Source organism: Cervus elaphus, chromosome 24, assembly GCF_910594005.1.
Source record: "Cervus elaphus chromosome 24, mCerEla1.1, whole genome shotgun sequence".
Taxonomy (NCBI): Eukaryota; Metazoa; Chordata; class Mammalia; order Artiodactyla; family Cervidae; genus Cervus; species Cervus elaphus.
Genome location: NC_057838.1, coordinates 14,478,658 through 14,497,798, shown reverse-complemented (window position 1 = coordinate 14,497,798; position 19,141 = coordinate 14,478,658). Strand labels below are relative to the sequence as shown.

At 40.5% G+C, this 19,141-nt stretch overlaps 1 protein-coding gene across 2 annotated transcripts in view; it reads left to right on the top strand.

The window, feature by feature from the left end:
* NEK10 (NIMA related kinase 10) overlaps positions 1-19,141 on the top strand; it is a 292,923-nt gene that overhangs the window by 195,106 nt on the left and 78,676 nt on the right. For both annotated transcript variants that reach the window (XM_043886665.1, XM_043886664.1), the window contains 3 exons: positions 5,860-6,043; positions 6,135-6,221; positions 7,878-7,932. In XM_043886665.1, coding sequence (XP_043742600.1) covers positions 5,860-6,043; positions 6,135-6,221; positions 7,878-7,932 — 326 coding nt within the window. The remainder of the gene's footprint in view (positions 1-5,859; positions 6,044-6,134; positions 6,222-7,877; positions 7,933-19,141) is intronic.

Genomic DNA, 19,141 nt, shown 5'->3' with positions numbered 1-19,141 from the left:
ATATTTCTGATTTTTCCTGATTCAGTCTTCGGAGTTTCTGCATTCCTTGGAATTTGGCCATTTTTTCTTCATTGTCTATTATATTGGCTTATAGTTGTTTATAGAAATCTCTTATGATTGCATTTCTGTGGTGTTTGTAACCTTTCCTTTTTCATTTCTGACTTTACTGATTTTAGCACCCTGTCTGTTTTTTCATGGTGAATCTTGTTCAATGTTTATCAGTTTTATCTTTTCAAAAAATAGTTGTTAGTTTCACTGACTTTTTAAATTGTTTTGTCTTTTTTGGTCTCTATTTCATTTATTTCTGCTTTGATCTTTATGTTTTCTTTCCTTCTACTAACTTTTTTCTTCATTTTTCTTTTTCAAATTTGTCTAGGTGTAGGGTTAAGTTTGTTGGTTTTTTCTTTTTCTTTTGAGATTTTATTTTTGTTTCCTAAGTTAGGCTTCAGTTTAGTTGCTCAGTCATGTCTGACTCTTTGCGACCCCATGGACTGCAGCACTCTAGGCTTCCCTGTCCATCACAAACTCCAGGGGCTTACTCAAACTCATGTCCATAGAGTCAGTGATGCCATCCAACTATCTCATCCTCTGTCATCCCCTTCTCCTCCTGCCCTCAATCTTTCCAAGCATCAGGGTCTTTTCCAATGAGTCAGTTATTCGCATCAGTATTGGAGTTTCAGCTTCAGCATCAGTCCTTCTGATTTGAATATTCAGGACTGATTTTCTTTAGGATGTACTGGTTGGATCTCCTTGCAGTCCAAGGGACTCTCAAGAGTCTTCTCCAACACCACAGTTCAAAAGCATCAATTCTTTGGTGTTCAGTTTTCTTTATAGTCCAACTCTCACATCCATACATGACTACTGGAAAAACTATAGCTTTGACTAGATGGACCTTTGTCAGCAAAGTAATGTCTCTGCTTTTTAATATGCTGTCTAGGTTGATCATAGCTTTCCTTCCAAGAAGCAGGTGTCTTTTAATTTCATGGCTGGTCACCATCTGGTAGGCTTGTATTACTATAAACTTCAACCTTCAGAGACTTTTCTTGTATCCCATAGATTTTGAATTGTGTTTCATTTTCATTTGTCTACAAATATTTTTTTATTTCCTACTTGATTTTTTCAGTAATCCATTGGTTGTTTAGTAACATACTGTTTAGCCTTTATTTATTTGTGTTCTTGGACTGCAAGGAGATCCAGCCAGTCCATCCTAAAGGAGATCAGTCCTGGGTGTTCATTGGAAGGACTGATGCTGAAGCTGAAACTTCAATACTTTGGCCACCTGATGCGAAGAACTGACTCATTGGAAAAGACCCTGATGCTGGGAGGGATTGTGGACAGGAGGAGAAGGGGATGCCAGAAGATGAGATGGCTGGATGGCATCACCGACTCGATGGACATGAGTTTGAGTAAACTCTGGGAGTTTGTGATGGACAGGGAGGTGTGGCGTGCTGTGATTCATGGGGTCACAAAGAGTCGGACACGACTAAGCGACTGAACTGAACTGAACTGAACTGATTTGTGTTCTTACAGTTTTTTTTCCTTGTAGTTGATTCTAATCTCATAGTTTTATTGTCAGAAGATAGCCTTGCTATGATTTCATATTTTTAAAATTCACTCAGACATATTTTGTGCCCTAATATGTGATCCATCCAGGAGAATGTTCTTTGTACACTTGAAAGGAAAGTGTAATTTTCTGCTTTTGGGTATAGTGTTTTGTGTATATCTATTAAGTCTGTATGGTCTATTGTGTCATTTAAGGCCAATGTTTTCTTATTGGCTTTCTGTCTGGATGATCTCTCCATTGATGTAAGTACAGTGTTAAAATCACCTGCTATTGTTTTACTACCAGTTTCTCTAGTTATGTTGTTAATATTTGCTTTGTCTATTTAGGTGTTTATGTTGGCTACATACATATTTCCAGTAGTTATATATTCTTATTGACCTCAAAATCCATCTTTGTCTCTTTACAGTCTTTGTTTTAAATTCTATTTTGTCTAATAAAAGTATTGCTATTCCAACTTTCTTTTCACTTTCATTTTTTTCATGGAATGACTTTTCCATCCCCTCACTTTGTCTTTGTGTATCTTTAGATTTGAAGTGAGTGTCCCATAGGCAGCACAGTTAGTGTATTTTAGACAGCATAGTGAGTGTCTTGTAAGCAGTGTATGTGTAGATTTTGCCTTTTTATCCATTCAGTCACTCTGTATCTTCTGATTTGAGCATTTAGTCTGTGTACATTTAAAGTAATTATTGATGGATCTGTTCAGTTCAGTCGCTCAGATGTGTCCAACTCTTTGTGACCCCATGGACTGCAACACGCCAGGTCTCCCTGTTCATCACCAACTCCTGGAGTTTACTCAAACTCATGTCCATTGAGTCCGTGATGCCATCCAACTATCTCATCCTCTGTCGTCCCCTTCTCTTGCCTTCAATCTTTCCCAGCATCAGGGTCTTTTCAAATGAGCCAGTTCTTTGTATCAGGTGGCCAAAGTATTGGAGTTTCAGCTTCAACATCAGTCCTTCCAATGACTATTCAGGACTGATTTCCTTTAGGATGGACTGGTTGGATCTCCTTACAGTCCAAGGGACTCTCAAGAGTCTTCTCCAACACCACAGTTCAAAAGCATCAATTCTTCTATGCTCATCTTTCTTTATAGTCCAACTCTCACATCCATACATGCCTACTGGAAAAACCATAGCGTTGAATAGACAGACCTTTGTTGGCAAAGTAATGTCTCTGCTTTTTAATATGCTATCTAGATTGGTCATAACTTTTCTTCCAAAGAGTAAGCATCTTTTAATTTCATGCCTGCAGTCACCATCTGCAGTGATTTTGGAGCCCAAGAAAATAAAGTTTGTCATTGTTTCCACTGATTCACCATCTATATCCCATGGAGTGATGGGACCAGATGCCATGATCTTAGTTTTCTGAATGTTGAGCTTTAAGCCAACTTTTTAACTCTCCTCTTTCACTTTCATCAAGAGGCTCTTTAGTTCTTAATCATCCTACTTTAGTTCTTAATCATCCTACTATCTTTGTACATGGTTAGTTTACTACCTTTACTGTTTATTTGTCTTTACCAGTGACTCTTTTCCTTTTTAAATTTTGGCCTTTTTTCTTTTACTTGGAGAGGTTCCTTTAACATTCCTTGTAAAGCTGCTTTGGTGGTGCTGAACTCTGAGCTTTTGCTTGCCTCTAAAACTCTTTATGTCCAGAAAATCTGAATGAGAATTTTGCCAGGTAGAATATTCTTGGTTCTAAGTTTTCCCTTTCATCACTTTAAGTATATAATGCCACTCCCTTCTGGCCTGCAGTTTCTGCTAAAAGGCCAGCTGATGGCCTTATGAGAGTTCCCTTGTATGTAACTTCTTGTTTTTTCTTTTTCTTGCTTTTAATATTCTTTCTTTATCTTTAATTTTTGCCATTTTAATTACAGTGTGTCTTGTTGTGGTCCTCTTTGGGTCAGTCCTCTCTGGGACTCTCTGTACTTTCTGAACCTGAATACCTATTTCCTTTCCCAGGCTCGGGGATTTTTTCAAATATGTTCTCTGCCTCTTTCTCTCTCTTCTTCCGGGACCCCTGTACTCTATAATGTGAATATTAATGTGTTTGATGTTATCTCAAATGCCTCTGAAACTATCCTCACTCTTTCTTTTTTCTCTCCTGCTTCACTATTTCCACTACTCTCTTCCAGCTCACTGATCTGTTCCTCTGTACCATCCAATCTACCATTGATTCCTTTTGGTGTTTTGGTTTTTTTTTGTCCATTATTGTATTCGTCATCTCTGTTTTGTTCTTCTTTATATTTTCCAGCTCTGCTAAAAATTCTGACTTCTCTGTTTGTCCAATGTTTTCTGGACTTCTTTGACAATCTTCACCATCAAACATTACCTGAACTCTATTGGGTATGTTACTTCTCTCAACTTCATTTAATTCTTCTTTTGGGGTTTTATCTTATTTCTTCACTGGGAGCATGTTCCTCTGTTACCTCATTTTGTTTAATTTTCTGTTTTTGTTTCTATGTATTTAGTAGGTTTGTTATGTTTCCTGACTTTGGAGAAATGGCCTTTTGTGGGAAACATCCTATGTGTTCCAGCATCATGCTCCCCTCTATCAACAGAGCTATGTGCTCTAGAGTTTTCCCCTATGTGAGCTGTATGAGTCCTTCTTTGTGCAGACTATGTGAGTGATCTTGTAGGTATGGCTGGTTCGTGGTCTAGTTGGTTGACATATGCAGAGGTTGTCAGCCATGGTTGTTGGAGCCAGATCATTGTGTAACTGACTGTTGAGCCCTAGAGGTGCCTTGGCTAGTGATGGCCCGCTGATGGTGGAGCTGTGTTCTGGGCTGGGGGGTTGTGGGGCCAGCATCCACATATCTAGTGTTGGTCTGCTATTGGTTAAGCCTGATTTCTGGTGCACCTGCCTGTGGGTTCTGAAGTTTCCCAAAGTTGTTGCTGGCCTACTGTGAGTGGGGCTGGATTCCAGGGTAGCTGACTGAAGTGCTCAAATTTCTCAGAATTGGTTTTGGTCTACTGATGGATGGGGTGCAGGCCCAGAAGGTCTTAGGGCTGATGTAGGCCTGCTGATCAATTGGCTGAGCCCTGACAAGGCAGGCTGTAGGGTTACAGTGGTTGTGATGGTGGTGTGTACCCACTATTGGTGGGACCAAATCATAGGGTCACTGACTGGAGGCCCTGAGGGCCCCTGGTCCAGTGCTTGCACACTGGTGTATGGGGCTGGTTCCTGGGCTCGCTGGTGGCCAGGGCCTTATCCAGTGGCAGCTGTGGGCTCAGGGGGTCTTATGGCAGCCAAACTTCTAGTGAGTAGAGCTGTGTCCTCTCTTGCTTATCTGATTGACCTGAGGCTGCCCGGTACTGGTGCCTACAAGCTGATGGGCACTGGGGTGGGACTGGTTTCTGGTGGATGGTAAGCTGGAGAGAGGATTCCACAATGGTACTTGCAGCAGTAGATTGAGTTCCCCAAAATGGCTGCCGCTGGTGTCTATGTCTCCAGGGGAGTTCTACTTGAGCCTCCTCCTCCTCTAGAAGACTTTCCAAGATCAACAGATAGGCCTGACCCAGGTAACTTTCAAGTTATTGTTTCTGCCCTGAGTCCTGAAATGTGTGAAATTTTGTGTTTGTCCTATGATAGTGGAATCTCTGTGTCCTAAAGCCTTCTGATTCTCCTGAAAGTGAGTGCAGCTGGCCTTGAAAAGCAAATGTTCTGGGGGCTCATTTTCCTGGTGTATGATGCCTGGGCTGGGGAGCCTGGTTTAGAGCACAAATCCGTTGCTCTTTGGTGAAAGTCTCTACAATTATAATTATTTTTCTGCTTGTGGGTCACCCACACAGGGGTATGGTCTTGACTTACTGTGCCTCCACCTATCCTGTCTCATTGTGGTTTCTTCTTTATATCTTTAGCTGTAGAATGTATTTTCTATTAAATTTCAATTTTTCTCATCAGTAGTTGCTCTGTAAGTACTTGCCATTTTGGTGTGCCCATGGGAGCATGTTAGCTCAAGGTCTTTCTAATCCTCCATCTTGGCCTCTTATTTCCGTAATTATTCTACATAATTTACTACTTAGTGCTACATTTTCTTTCACCAGATTACACAGGCCTTTGCTCCTGAGTATTTTGCTGCTTCTATTCTTTGTTTTCCAATGGTAGCAAACCCACTTTGTTTTGTAGTTATGGACTGAATGAATTCTATAACATTTATATAGGTAGAACTACTGATGCCACTTCAGCACAAACATTTATAATGATATTCTAGTCATTTTAATATATGTTCTAATGAACTTTAAGTCCTGCAGAAGGAGGGAAAGAAGTGGGTATTACAAACTGACTTCCTCTTTCAGGAAACCTTTGAGAAGGCAAGCTTGAGTAGCAGTAGCAGTGGAGCAGGAAGCCTGAAAAGTGAACTTTCAGAAATCACAGACCTCCCTCCTGAAGGCTTCCAGGCACCATGTGGTAAGGACGAAGACCGGGCCTGTGATGGACTCTTATCAGATGATAACTTCAATTTGGAAAATATTGAGAAAGGTATTTCTAGTGAAAAGATTACAACATGAATACACTCTTGATTCCTTTGTGTTTCAAGGTTCATTTGCTTTTTATTTTTATTAATGTGCAGATATATATTCAGAGCTTGATGATGAATTGGACATTTCGGATAACTTTAGCAGCTCCAGCTCAAGCCCTTTGAAGGAATCGACATTCAGTAAGCTTTCCTGCCAACTTGTGGATGCTGGCAGGTAGAGGTCAGGAAATTGTACTTGGGAGTCAAGCAGATTTCATCGCCTACATAAATGAATGGTTTGTTTCCCAGGTGCAGTGCTAATTAGGACAGGTGTGTCTGTCACTCTGACAGAGCCCAAAGTCCACCTGGCACTGTGGCTTTCCATTGCCTCCTGTCAAACGAACTGTTTAATTATTTCTTCCAGCAAATACAGATTCTAACTGGGGAGTGGAGATAACTTATTTGGAAACATACTAACTAACCACAGGACTAGTGGAAGTGACCTTTTTGAGTCTGTTGATCAGAGGTTAGAAACCTGGAGAAGAAATTAGTCTTGCTGTATACTAAGTTTTGTATAATTTTACTTACATTAATATAAAGGGATATATTTTCCTTAAAACACTAAAGTTAAATATTATAATTATTTAGAATTATGAAAAACACCATGCAGATTCAGTAAATATGTTAATCTTTACTCTTAATTTGAAACAGTAAAAAAAAAAATAGACTGGGGCATGGGAAAGTAAAGATATATTTAGATACAATTTAAAGAATCTTCTCTATAGAAACACAGGATTCAATTCACTAAACAAATCTGAAATTGAAATAAAATGCCAATTAAAATAGAAAATCGACAGAAAAGAATAACTCTTATTTTAATTTATTTTTTATTGAAGGATGATTGCTTTATAGAATTTTGCTGTGTTCTGTCAAACCTCAACATGAACCAGCCATAGGTATACACATAAGGCCTCCGTTTTGAACCTCCCTCCCCTCTCCTGCCCCATCCCCCACCTCTAGGTTGACACAGAGCCCCTGTTTGAGTTTCCTGACTCTTTTAAAAGAGTAAGTTGATGGAATATTAAATAGGATAGATAGAAATACTCTGAAATAAAGTGTAAATAATCCCTTCTCAATGACTATACTATGAAAATTTTGTAAAAGAAAGTTTAAAATAGTATCTCTAAGGATCAGAGTAGGACTCTAAGGATTTTGCTTCATACTTTGTCTCTTTTCAAAATTAAATGGTCCATCAAAGTGGATTATAGACGTTGCACATTTTCTGGGGCAATGTCAAATTCCAACACTCTGTTCTGTTTTCCATATAAATTCCTGCCCTGCATGCTAAATAAAATGTCTTGATTTGTGATTGAGAAAACATGAATATTATGTAGCAAAGATATTTGTGCATTTAAACATATGTAGCAGATTCTGGAAGCAGTTAATTACTAACTGAGGTGAATTTTGAGGTGATGGGATATTGTGTATCCACAGTAAGGAGGATGGGGAGGGTCAGTGGGAAGAAGGAAAAGCTGGACCCTTACACTTGCATGTGGTTACTTCTAGCTCTCTTGGCAAGGGATTTAGGATGATGATGATACAGATGTTTTATGTACTTTGTTAGCAATTAATAATGGAGTTTCTTTGCTTAGCACTTTTTCTTTGAGAAAGGACCCTTAAACAAACCTGTTAATAAATAGTAATTTGCAACGTTATATTTTAGCTGATAGTATGATAAATGAAGACAGCCTTTATAGTAGGTACAATTGGTTAGGTATTTTTAAACAGGCAAATGAGTGAATAAATAAATTATTTGCAGCAAGAAAATGTGAAGTTATTTTTATTTTCTTGTTTCAGGCACTTTAAAAAGAAGTTTTAGTGCTTCAGGAGGAGAAAGACAATCCCAAACGAGGTATGTAGACATTGAGTTCCTAGAAACGTTTTTAGGCTCTGCAGAGCTGTTTTGTGGCTAAATTGACACCCGATAGCAGAAGTTACCATGGGCATGTGGTACCAGAAACTGTGGGAGCCCACTCTCCCAGAAGTGTTTGCATTTCACCAAGGACCGTGCTGGGAAGACCATTAAGCTTGGGCATGGATTTTAGTCTGGCTTTGCAATCCTCAGCCACTCAGTTAGTCTCCCTGAGCTCAAGGGTGGCCCAGGGTTGTAGGGCTTCATGAGATTATCTGGGGCTGTGGCTCCCTATCCCTTATTTTTCTACATCCCTGGGGTATAGATGCCTATGGCAGATGTAGCAGGTATAGACCATGTCACACCCAAGTCTCAGCCAGCAGGAGGGGGATGGGATGCAGAGACACATCCTTCCTTTTATGGATGTGACCCAGATGTTATGTTCTTCCCTTCTGCTCACTGATCATTGAGCAGAGGAGAATCTAGCTACAGGGGAGAATGAGCATGTTTGGGGCATTCCATTTTTAAAAAAGAAATCATTATTTTGTAATGACTAGCACTTTCTGCAATATTTGTCTCTTGGGCTAGGAACTGAAACAAAACTCTTTGATCTGGCTTTTTGCAAGTTCCTGGTAGCCTTCATGAGAACAGTTCAGTGATCTTGGGTGAGGCTGGTGGGAGCACAAGCCTGACTGTGGTGGTTTCAGAGGTTACAGAAGCAGAGACAGAGAGAAACCGAAGAAAGTGTTGAGCTGACAGTGAGTTGGTGGGAATGTTTGATGGGAAAGGGCCTTCTAGAATCAGGATGGCTGAAGGGTGAGTGGACTGAGGAGAAGCAGCTGATGGAGAGGGGAAATTGTAGCTGGTTCCCAGTCTCAGAGCGGCATGGACCTGAGAACAGCCCTGGAAAAGAGGAAAGGGCAGCTTTTGTGTGTGTCTGAAGAAAAAGAGGCAAAGATAAATTTAAGCTGAAGGGGCAGAGAAGAGTAGTTTGGTACTTGGTAGTTTCTGCTTATTAGATGATGTTCCAGCTTACTGCGGAGGATCTTTTAGTCAAAAGAGTGTGATCGGCTGGGGAGAGCTGGCATCGAGAGGGCAGGGAGCTGAGCAGGGACAGGCAGGGGCCGTCGACAGTGCTGGGTCTAGAAGTGCCGGCCAGGTCATGTGTGAGAGGCTGTGCTTTACCAGGCGGGCTTTGTGGGCACAGGAAATAAAAGACGACTTGGGCTGACTTATGTTCTTTAGAAGGCTTTCAAGGACTCACATAATTATGGAACGCACAGAATCAAACTATGAAGGGATAGAAGCCAGGTCAGGCCCTGAGGTCTGTGGAGGAAGCACTCCTGGAAGATTTGCCAAGGCTCTACTGCAGGCCTGAATGAGCCTCCAGCTTGTTTGCTCTGTCTGCGTGTCAACTCTCTAAGGATCCAGTGTCCTGCAGGGGAGTCGGCTTGGCCTGATTCCCTGCTGTGGGAGGGGCTGAGCCCCTTCACTGGCAGCCCCTGCAGGTCCCTCATGGGCCACACTGTTTAGTCAAAGATACATCACTGATAAGTTTATCTTTTCCAAGAGAGGGTCAAGAAGGTTAGGGTAAAGTCTATTTATTTCCTAAGTCTTTTCTGGTGTTGCTAGTAACATGGTTCCATCACTTCATGGCAAATTGATGGGGAAACAATGGAAACAGTGACAGACTTTATCTTCTTGGGCTCCAAAATCACTGCAGATGGTGACCACAGCCATGAAATTAAAAGACACTTGCTTCTTGGAAGAAAAGTTATGACCAACCTAGACAGCATATTAAAAAGCCGAGATACTACTTTGCCAAGAAAGGTCCATCTAGTCAAAGCTACATTTTTCTCAGTAGTCATGTATGGATGTGAGATTTGGACCGTAAAGAAAGCTGAGAGCTGAAGAATTGATGCTTTTGAGCTGTGGTATTGGAGAAGACTCTTGAGAGTCCCTTGGACTGCAAGGAGATCCAACCAGTCCATCCTAAAGGAAATCAGTCCTGAATATTCATTGGAAAGATCGATGCTGAAATTGAAACTGAAGCTCCGATACTTTGGCCACCTGATGTGAAGAACTGACTCATTGGAAAAGACCCTGATGCTGGGCAAGATTGAAGGCAGGAGGATAAGGGGAAGACAGAGGATGAGATGGTTGGATGGCGTTACCAACTTGATGGACATGAAATTGAGCAATCTCCAGGAGTTGGTGATGGACAGGGATGGCTTCAGTCCACAGGATCACAAAGAGTCAGACACAACTGAGTGACTGAACTGAACTGATGCCATAAAGTACACCATCAAAAGTCTTTTTCTTTTTTATTGGACACTACTCAGTGATACAGAGTTGCATAAATATATAGAAAAGATGCAAAACCAGTATGCAAAACAAGATGCAAAAAAGTTGTTGGGTCCACAAACATGAACAATGGACAGAAGATTAGGCAGAGTCTGAGGGACCCACCTGATGCGAAGAGCTGACTCATTTGAAAAGACCCTGATGTTGGGAAAGATTGAAGGCAGGAGGAGAAGGGGACGACAGAGGATGAGATGGTTGGATGGCATCACTGACTCAATGGAGATGAGTTTGGATAAACTCCGGGAGTTGGTGATGGACAGGGAGGCCTGGGGTGCTGCGGTTCATGGGGTCGCAAAGAGTCGGACATGACTGAGCAATTGAAGTGAACTGAACTGAACCAGTCCACAAATACTTGTCAGTTAATAGATGAATGACTGTAATCTTAGCACAAATTCTGTATCTCTGTCTATAATTGGACTAAAACCTCACCTCCTGGCTTGAACCTACAGCCTTTGCCATAGTCAACAGCTTAAACCCTTTTTAAAGATCCTGTTGTTTAGGCATAAGATTTTTCCATGTTGCCAAGGCAACAGAATACAGTTGGCAGGCTAGTTTCAGACATTGAATGTTTGCAGTATCAGAGATACCTGTGGTTCACAGCCTCTTTGATGAATCAATGTATGCATAATTGTTTTCAAGGATGTGTGCCTGATTCTAGTCTTTGTGTATAGAGATGATTGGAAATGTTTGTGACCATCCAGTATCATACATGTGACTGGAAAGAACTTGTGTGATCTCGGGACCTAGGAATCTTGCCTCCCTATAGCAAAAGTTGATTATTTTGATTTAAAGCTATAGAGAATAGAGACTCCCACTACTTTTTCATAATCCAGTTTCTAATAATCCAGATCTAGTTTCCCTTAAATTGATTGCACACGTTTGATCACTGCTTGCTGCTGCTAACCTGGCCTAGAAGCTGATGTCACAATCAAGCAGTCTTAGAAAAACTATTTGCTGTCAGTTGTTTTTGTTGCTCAGTTGCTCAGCTGCGTCCCACTCTTTGCGATCACATGGTCTGCAGCACTCCAGGCTTTCCTGTCCTTCACTATCTCCCAGAGTTTGCTTAAACTCATGTCCATTGAGTTGATGATGCCATCCAACCATCTCATCCTCTGTCACCACTTTCTCTCCTGCCCTCAAGTTTTCCCAGCATCAGGGTGTTTTCCAGTGAGTCACCTCTTTGCATCAGGTGGCCAAAGGACTGGAGCTTCAACTTCAGCATCAATCCTTCCAGTGAATATTGAATTCCTTTAGGATTGACAAGTTTGATCTCCTTGCTGTCCAAGGGACTCTCAAGAGTCTTCTCCAGAACCACAATTCAAAAGTATCAATTCTTAGCATTCTTTATGGTGCAACTCACATTCATACATGACTACTGGAAAAACCATAGCTTTGACTATCCAGACCTTTACTGGCAAAGTGATATGTCAGCTTTTTCATAGTCTATCTAGGTTTGTCATGGCTTTTCTTCTAAGGAGTAAGCATATTAATCTCATGGCTACAGTCACCATCTGCAGTGATTTTTGAGCCCAAGAAAATAAAGTCTGTCACTGTTTCCATTGTTTCCCCATCTATTTGCTGTGAAGTGATGGGACTGGATGCCATGATCTTCGTTTTTTGAATGTTGAGCTTTAAGCCAGCTCTTTCACTTTCCTCTTTCACCTTCTGCCACTGGAGTGGTGTCATCTGCATATTTGAGGTTATTGATATTTCTCCCAGCAATGTTGATTACAGCTGTGACTCATGCAGCCTGGCATTTGGCATGATATACTCTTTATTTAGGGCCTCCCAGGTGGCTCAGTGGGTAAAGAATCTGCCTGCAATGAAGGAGACACAGGCAGAAGTGAGTTTGATACCTGGGGTCGGGAAGATCCACTGGAGGAAGGCTTGGAAACCCACTCCAATATTCCTGCCTGCAGACTCCCATGGACAGAGGAGCCTGGTGAGCTGCAGTCCACAGGGTAGCAAAGAGTTGAACACAACGGAACTGACTGAACATGCACACTCGCACACACTCTGTATATAAATTAAATAAGCAGGATGACAATATATAGCCAGCCTTCACAGGCTCCTTTCTCAGCTTGGAACCAGTCCATTTCCCCATGTCCACTGCCCACTGTTGCTTCCTGACCTGCATACAGGTTTCTCAGGAGGCAGGTAAGGTGGTCTGGTGTTCACATCTCTTTAAGAATTTTCCACAGTTTGCTGTGATTCACACAGTCAAAGGCTTTAGCATAGTCAGTGAAACAGAAGTAGATTTTTTTTCTGGAATTCTCTTGCTTTTTATGTGTTCCAACAAATGTTGGCAATTTGTTCTCAGTAAAATCATTCTATCCTTTTCTATGACAATTCTAAAATTTCCTGGCTTATTGCTTGTTAGTTCCTAGCTACAATTGGAGTACAAGTGGAGAGCCACAGTAGCACCATGCCGCCTTCCTGCAGTGATACCAACTCCATTAACATTACAGGTGAACAAAAAGCCCTTAATGAGCAGGAGAAAGCATCCATACATAATGTCACTTATTCACACAGGGTATGTTTATGATGTCAAAGCCTGAAAGACACTTTCAAGATGTAAAATGCTAGTGAGCTTAGATGGTGAGGTTGCATCATCTTAATGTTGTAAGCCAGGCTTCTCGTTTCATCATAAGGTCAAATATTTCTTCTATCAGCATTAAATTGTATTGACTACTTTTCATAGTTGAATTAAATGATGTGATGCACTTGCAATGCATGTGAAAATATTCCTCAGTTCAGAGATACATTTAAAAGAATTTGATGAGGTATAGAATTCTGGACCCTATCTTCATGACCAGCATGCCTCTGACAAAATAATCATCTAAATAATTTGCCTCACACTTGCATTTATCAGTGAAAACTTGATTTAAAAAATTACAAAGCTAATACCTCCAGTTGCCCCCTTAACCTGTATTGGTCAGGTAAAATGTGAGTTGTCGGCTATTACTCATATTTGGTGCTTCAATTTCTGTTTTAGCTTATGAATTCTGCATGAGGAATTTGGTTTGTGAATACACACCAGATCTGAAGAGAGCTGAAAAGACCTTTAAGAATTTTTTAAAACCTTCCATTTCTCTGAAATTGTTTTATTGATCTGAAATGTTATTGATCAATTCCCATTTCAAAACTTTCAGAAGACACAAACTTCATTATGATAAACCTTTTCACCACAAAACATTTCTGGAACGTTTTCTTTGTGTTGGGCCATTTCTGGCTATTTTCCAGCTTGTACTGTCATAGGAAACCACCCTCTGAAGCCATAATGTCCCATTAGACATAAACATTCAGTCTGGTTCAATCTAGAGGCAGACTTCCCTCAGTTCAGTTCAGTTCAGTTGCTCAGTCGTGTCTGACTCTTTGCGACCCCATGAACTGCAGTACGCCAGGCCTCCCTGTCCATCACCAACTCCTGGAGTTTCTCCAAACTAGTGTCCATTGAGTCTGATGCCATCCAACCATCTCATCCTCTGTCATCCCCTTCTCCTCCTGCCTTCAGTCTTTCCCAACATCAGGCTCTTTTCAAATGAGTCAGCTCTTCACATCAGGTGGGTCCCTCAGACTCTGCCTAATCTTCTGTCCATTGTTTGTGTTTGTGGACCCAACACTTTTATAGTTAAAAGTTGTCATTAAGAGTTTTTTCTGTTGTGAAATTTCAGATGACTATGTTTTCTTATGATCTGTGATATAATTTCCAGAGAAATTAACAATTTTTCTGCTATACCTGTGTAATCTTGTAACTTCTAAGACTGTGGGGACAATTTCTTTTCAATATTCCATCTCCAATATCTAACACGGTGCCTACACACAGTGAGCACTTAGTAAATATTTTTGAATGAGTGAGTGAATGTGTGATGGTTATTTTTAAAGATTCCCTGAAATTTCTTAAGGAGAACTTTAAAATCATATAAAGGGGCGGCAAAGCTGAAAGAAACTCAGCATTACCAGGGAGGTCTATTTCATATATGCCCACTAGCATATTTTTTTTTCTTAAAATATCTTTTTACTGAAGTATAGTTGATTTACAATATTGTGTTAGTTTCAGATGTACAGCACAGTGACTTGTATTGTGTTAAATGTTATTACAAGATAATGGCTCTGTTTTCCTATGATGTGCAATATATCCTCGTTTCTTATCTATTATGTATATAGTAGTTTGTATCTCTTAATTTCACATTCTTTTTTTTACCATTTCTTTTTTTTTCCATTTATTTTTATTAGTTGGAGGCTAATTACTTTACAATATTGTAGTGGTTTTTGTCCTACATTGACATGAATCAGCCATGGATTTACATGTATTCCCCATCCCTATCCCCCCTCCCACCTCCCTCTCCACCCAATTCCTCTCAGTGCACCAGGCCCGAGCACTTGTCTCATGCATACAGCCTGGGCTGGTGATCTGTTTCACCCTAGATAATATACATGTTTCGATGCTGTTCTCTCTAAACATCCCACCCTCGCCTTCTCCCACAGAGTCCAAAAGTCTGTTCTGTACATCTGTGTCTCTTTTTCTGTTTTGCATATAGGGTTATCATTACCATCTTTCTAAATTCCATATATATGCGTTAGTATACTGTATTGGTCTTTATCTTTCTGGCTTACTTCACCCTGTATGATGGGCTCCAGTTTCATCCATCTCATTAGAACTGATTCAAATGAATTCTTTTTAATGGCTGAGTAATATTCCACAGTATATATGTACCACAGCTTCCTTATCCATTCGTCTGCTGATGGGAATCTAGGTTGCTTCCATGTCCTGGCTGTTATAAACAGTGCTGCGATGAACATTGGGGTGCACATGTCTCTCTCAGATCTGGTTTCCTCGGTGTGTATGCCCAGAAGTGGGATTGCTGGGTCATATGGCAGTTCTATTTCCAGTTTTTTAAGAAATCTCCACACTGTTCTCCATAGTGGATGTACTAGTTTGCATTCCCACCAACAGTGTAAGAGGGTTCCCTTTTCTCCACACCCTTTCCAGCATTTATTGCTTGTAGACTTTTGGATAGCAGCCATCCTGACTGGCGTGTAATGGTACCTCATTGTGGTTTTGATTTGCATTTCTCTGATAATGAGTGATGTTGAGCATCTTTTCATGTGTTTTTTAGCCATCTGTATGTCTTCTTTTTAATCCCACATTCTTAAGTTATCCCTCCATTCTTCCCTCACCCCTATGGTAATCAGTTGTTTGCTTTCTACATCTGTGAGTCTGTTTTGCATAAATGTTCATTTGTATTATATATTAGATCCTAGAGAGGCTCATCAGGATTAGGAGACTGGACCACCTAAGAGCCTCTCTGGTCCCTTTAATCTTGCCTCAGGTGGTTTCATTGCTAATTTTCCTTTGATTAGCAACGGTTCTGCCCTTTGGAACTCAGAGAAGATCATGAAGTCTGGAGTCTTGCCTACAAGGAATGGGGGATAAAAAGGCCTTCCTGCCCTGGAGTCCCACAGGGCCCTGCTCAGCACAGTTCTATTAATCTTTTGTATTGCCTTTTTTTTTTTTTTCAATTTTATTTATTTCTTTCTGATCTTGCTTCCCTTGTGGCTCAGCTGGTAAATAATCCATGTGCAATGTGGGAGACTTGGATTCTATCCCTGGGTTGGGAAGACCCCCTGGAGAAGGGAAAGGCTACCCACTCCAGTATTCTGGGCTGGAGAATTCCATGGACTCTATAGTCCATGGAGTCTCAAAGAGTTGGACATGACTGAGTGACTTTCACTTTCTGATCTTTACTATTTCCTTGGGTTTTGTTCTTCTTTCTCTAAATCTTGTAGGTGGTGGGTTAGGTTGTTCATTTGAAATTTTTGTTGCTTTTTGGAAAAAAACCTGTATTACTTTACTCTTAGTGAGTTTCCTGCATTTCATAGATTTTATAAAATTATGGTTGTCACTTCTCAGGACATAGTTTCTGATTTCTTGTTTGATGGCATCATTAGCCCATTGGTTTTTTAGTAGGAGTTTGTTTAGTCTCCATGTGTTCATTTCCCCCTCATCTTTCTGTGGCTGATTTCTAGTTTCATGCTGTTCTGGTCAGAAAATATGCTTGAAATTTTTATTCTCTTGAGTTTGTTGAGGTTTGCTTTGTGGCCTAGTATTTGGTCTATTCTAGAGAATGTTCCATACATGCTTGACAGGAACATGGTATACTCTGGACTTTGGGGGATGTGGTATCCTGTAGATACAGTTAACTCCAACTGGTCTTTTGTCATGTAGGACCTCTGTTGTCTTATGGATTTTCTGTCTAGAAGATCAGTCCATTGATGTCAGTGGGGTGTTAAAGACTCCTACTATTATTGTATTCCTGTCAATATCTCCCTTTATGGCTGTTAGATTTGATATATATATATATATATATATATATATATATATATATATACACACATACACACACACATATATATACTCTGATATTAGGTGCATAATCTTAATAAGTGTCATATCTTCTTCTGTTATTGATCCTCTTATCATTATATGCTATTCTTTCTTCTTCTTTCTAAACTTTGTTTTAAAGGCTATTTTTTGTGATACAAGTATCAGTCAGTTCAGTCACTCAATCGTGTCTGACTCTTTGCGACCCCATGAACCTCACAGCATGCGAGGTCTCCCTGTTGATCACCAACTACCTGAGTCCACCCAAACCCATGTCCATTGTGTCAGTGACACCACCCAACCATCTCATCCTCTGTCGTCCCCTTCTCCTCCTGCCCTCAATCTTTCCCAGCATCAGGGTCTTTTCCAATGAGTCAGTTCTTTGCATAAGGTGGCCAAAGTATTGGAGTTTCAGCTTCATCATCAGTCCTTCCAATGAACACCCAGGACTGATCTCCTTTAGGATGGACTGGTCAGATCTTGCAGTCCAAGGGACTCTCAAGAGTCTTCTCCAAAAACACAGTTTAAAAACATCAATTCTTTGGTGCTCAGCTTTCTTTATAGTCCAACTCTCAAATCCATACATGACTACTGGGAAAACCATAGCCTTGACTAGACAGACCTTTGTTGACAAAGTAATGTCGCTGCTTTTTAATATGCTATCTAGGTTGGTCATAATATTCCTTTCAAGGAGTTCACTTTCTGCCATAAGGGTGGTGTCATTTGCATATCTGAGGTTATTGATATTTCTCCTGGCAATCTTGATTCCAACTTGTGCTTCCTCCAGTTCAGCATTTCTCATGGTATACTCTGCATATAAGTTAAATAAGCAGTTTGACAATATACAGCCTTGACGGACTCCTTTTCCTATTTAGAACCAGTCTGCTGTTCCATGTCCAGTTCTAACTGTTGCTTCCTGACCTGCATACAGGTTTCTCAAGAGGCAGGTTAGGTGGTCTGGTATTCCCATCTCTTGAAGAATTTTCCACAGTTTATTGTGATCCACACAGTTGAAGGCTTTGGAGTAGTCAATAAAGCAGAAATAGACGTTTTTCTGGAACTCTCTTACTTTTTCGATGATCCAGCAGATGTTGGCAATTTGATCTCTGGTTCCTCTGCCTTTTCTCAAACCAGCTTGAACATCTGGAAATTCACAGTTCACATATTGCTGAATCCTGGCTTGGAGAGGTTTGAGCATTACTTTACTAACGTGTGAGATGAGTGCAATTGTGCGGTAGTTTGAGCATTCTTTCAGATTGCCTTTCTTAGGGATTGGAATGAAAACTGACCTTTTCCAGTCCTGTGGTCACTGCTGAGTTTTCCAAATTTTCTGGCGTATTAACTACAGCACTTTCACAGCATCATCTTTTAGGATTTGAAATAGTTCAACTGGAATTCCATCACCTCCACTAGCTTTGTTTGTAGTGATGCTTCCTAAGCCCACTTGACTTCACATTCCAGGATGTCTGGCTCTAGGTGAGTGTGAGTGATCACACCATTATGATTATCTGTGTCATGGAGATCTTTTTTGTACAGTTCTTCTGTGTATTCTTGCCACTTCTTCTTAATATCTCCTGCTTCTGTTAGTTCCATACCACTTCTGTCCTTTATTGAGCCCATCTTTGCATGAAATGTTTCCTTGGTATCTCTTTTTTTCTTGATGAGATCTCTAGTCTTTCCCATTCTATGTTTTCCTCTATTTCTTTGCATTGATCACTGAGGAAGGCTTTCTTATCTCTCCTTGCTATTCTTTGGAACTCTGCATTCGAATGGGTATGTCTTTATTTTTCTCCTTTGCTTCTTGCTTCTCTTCCTTTCACAGCTATTTGTAAGGCCTCTTCAGACAGCCATTTTGCTTTATTGCATTATTTTTCTTGAGGATGGTCCTGATTCCTGTCTCCTGTATAATGCCACAAACCTCCATCCATAGTTCATCAGGCACTCTGTCTATCAGATATAGTCCCTTAAATCTATTTCTCACTTCCACTGTATAGTCATAAGGGATTTGATTTAAGTTATACCTGAATGGTCTAGTGGTTTTCCCCACTTTGTTCAATTTAAATCTGAATTTGGCAATAAGGAGTTCATGATCTGCCCTGCAAATAAATTCATCAGGGCCATCTTTCTAGATTCCTTATATATGTGGTAGTATGTGATATTTATATCTCTCTTTCTGACTTACTTCACTGTATAATAGGCTCTACGTTCATCCACCTCATTAGAACGGACTCAAATGTCTTCCTTTTTATGGCTGAGTAATATTCCATTGTATATATGTATCTCAGCTTCTCTATCCGTTCATCTGTCAATGGACATCTAGGGTGCTTCAATCTTCTAGCTATTGTAAATAGAGCTGCAATGAACATTGGGGTACTTGTGTCTTTTTCAATTTTGGTTTCTTCACGGTATATGCCTAGTAGTGGGATTGCTGGGTCATATGGTAGTTTTGTGGCTGGATCA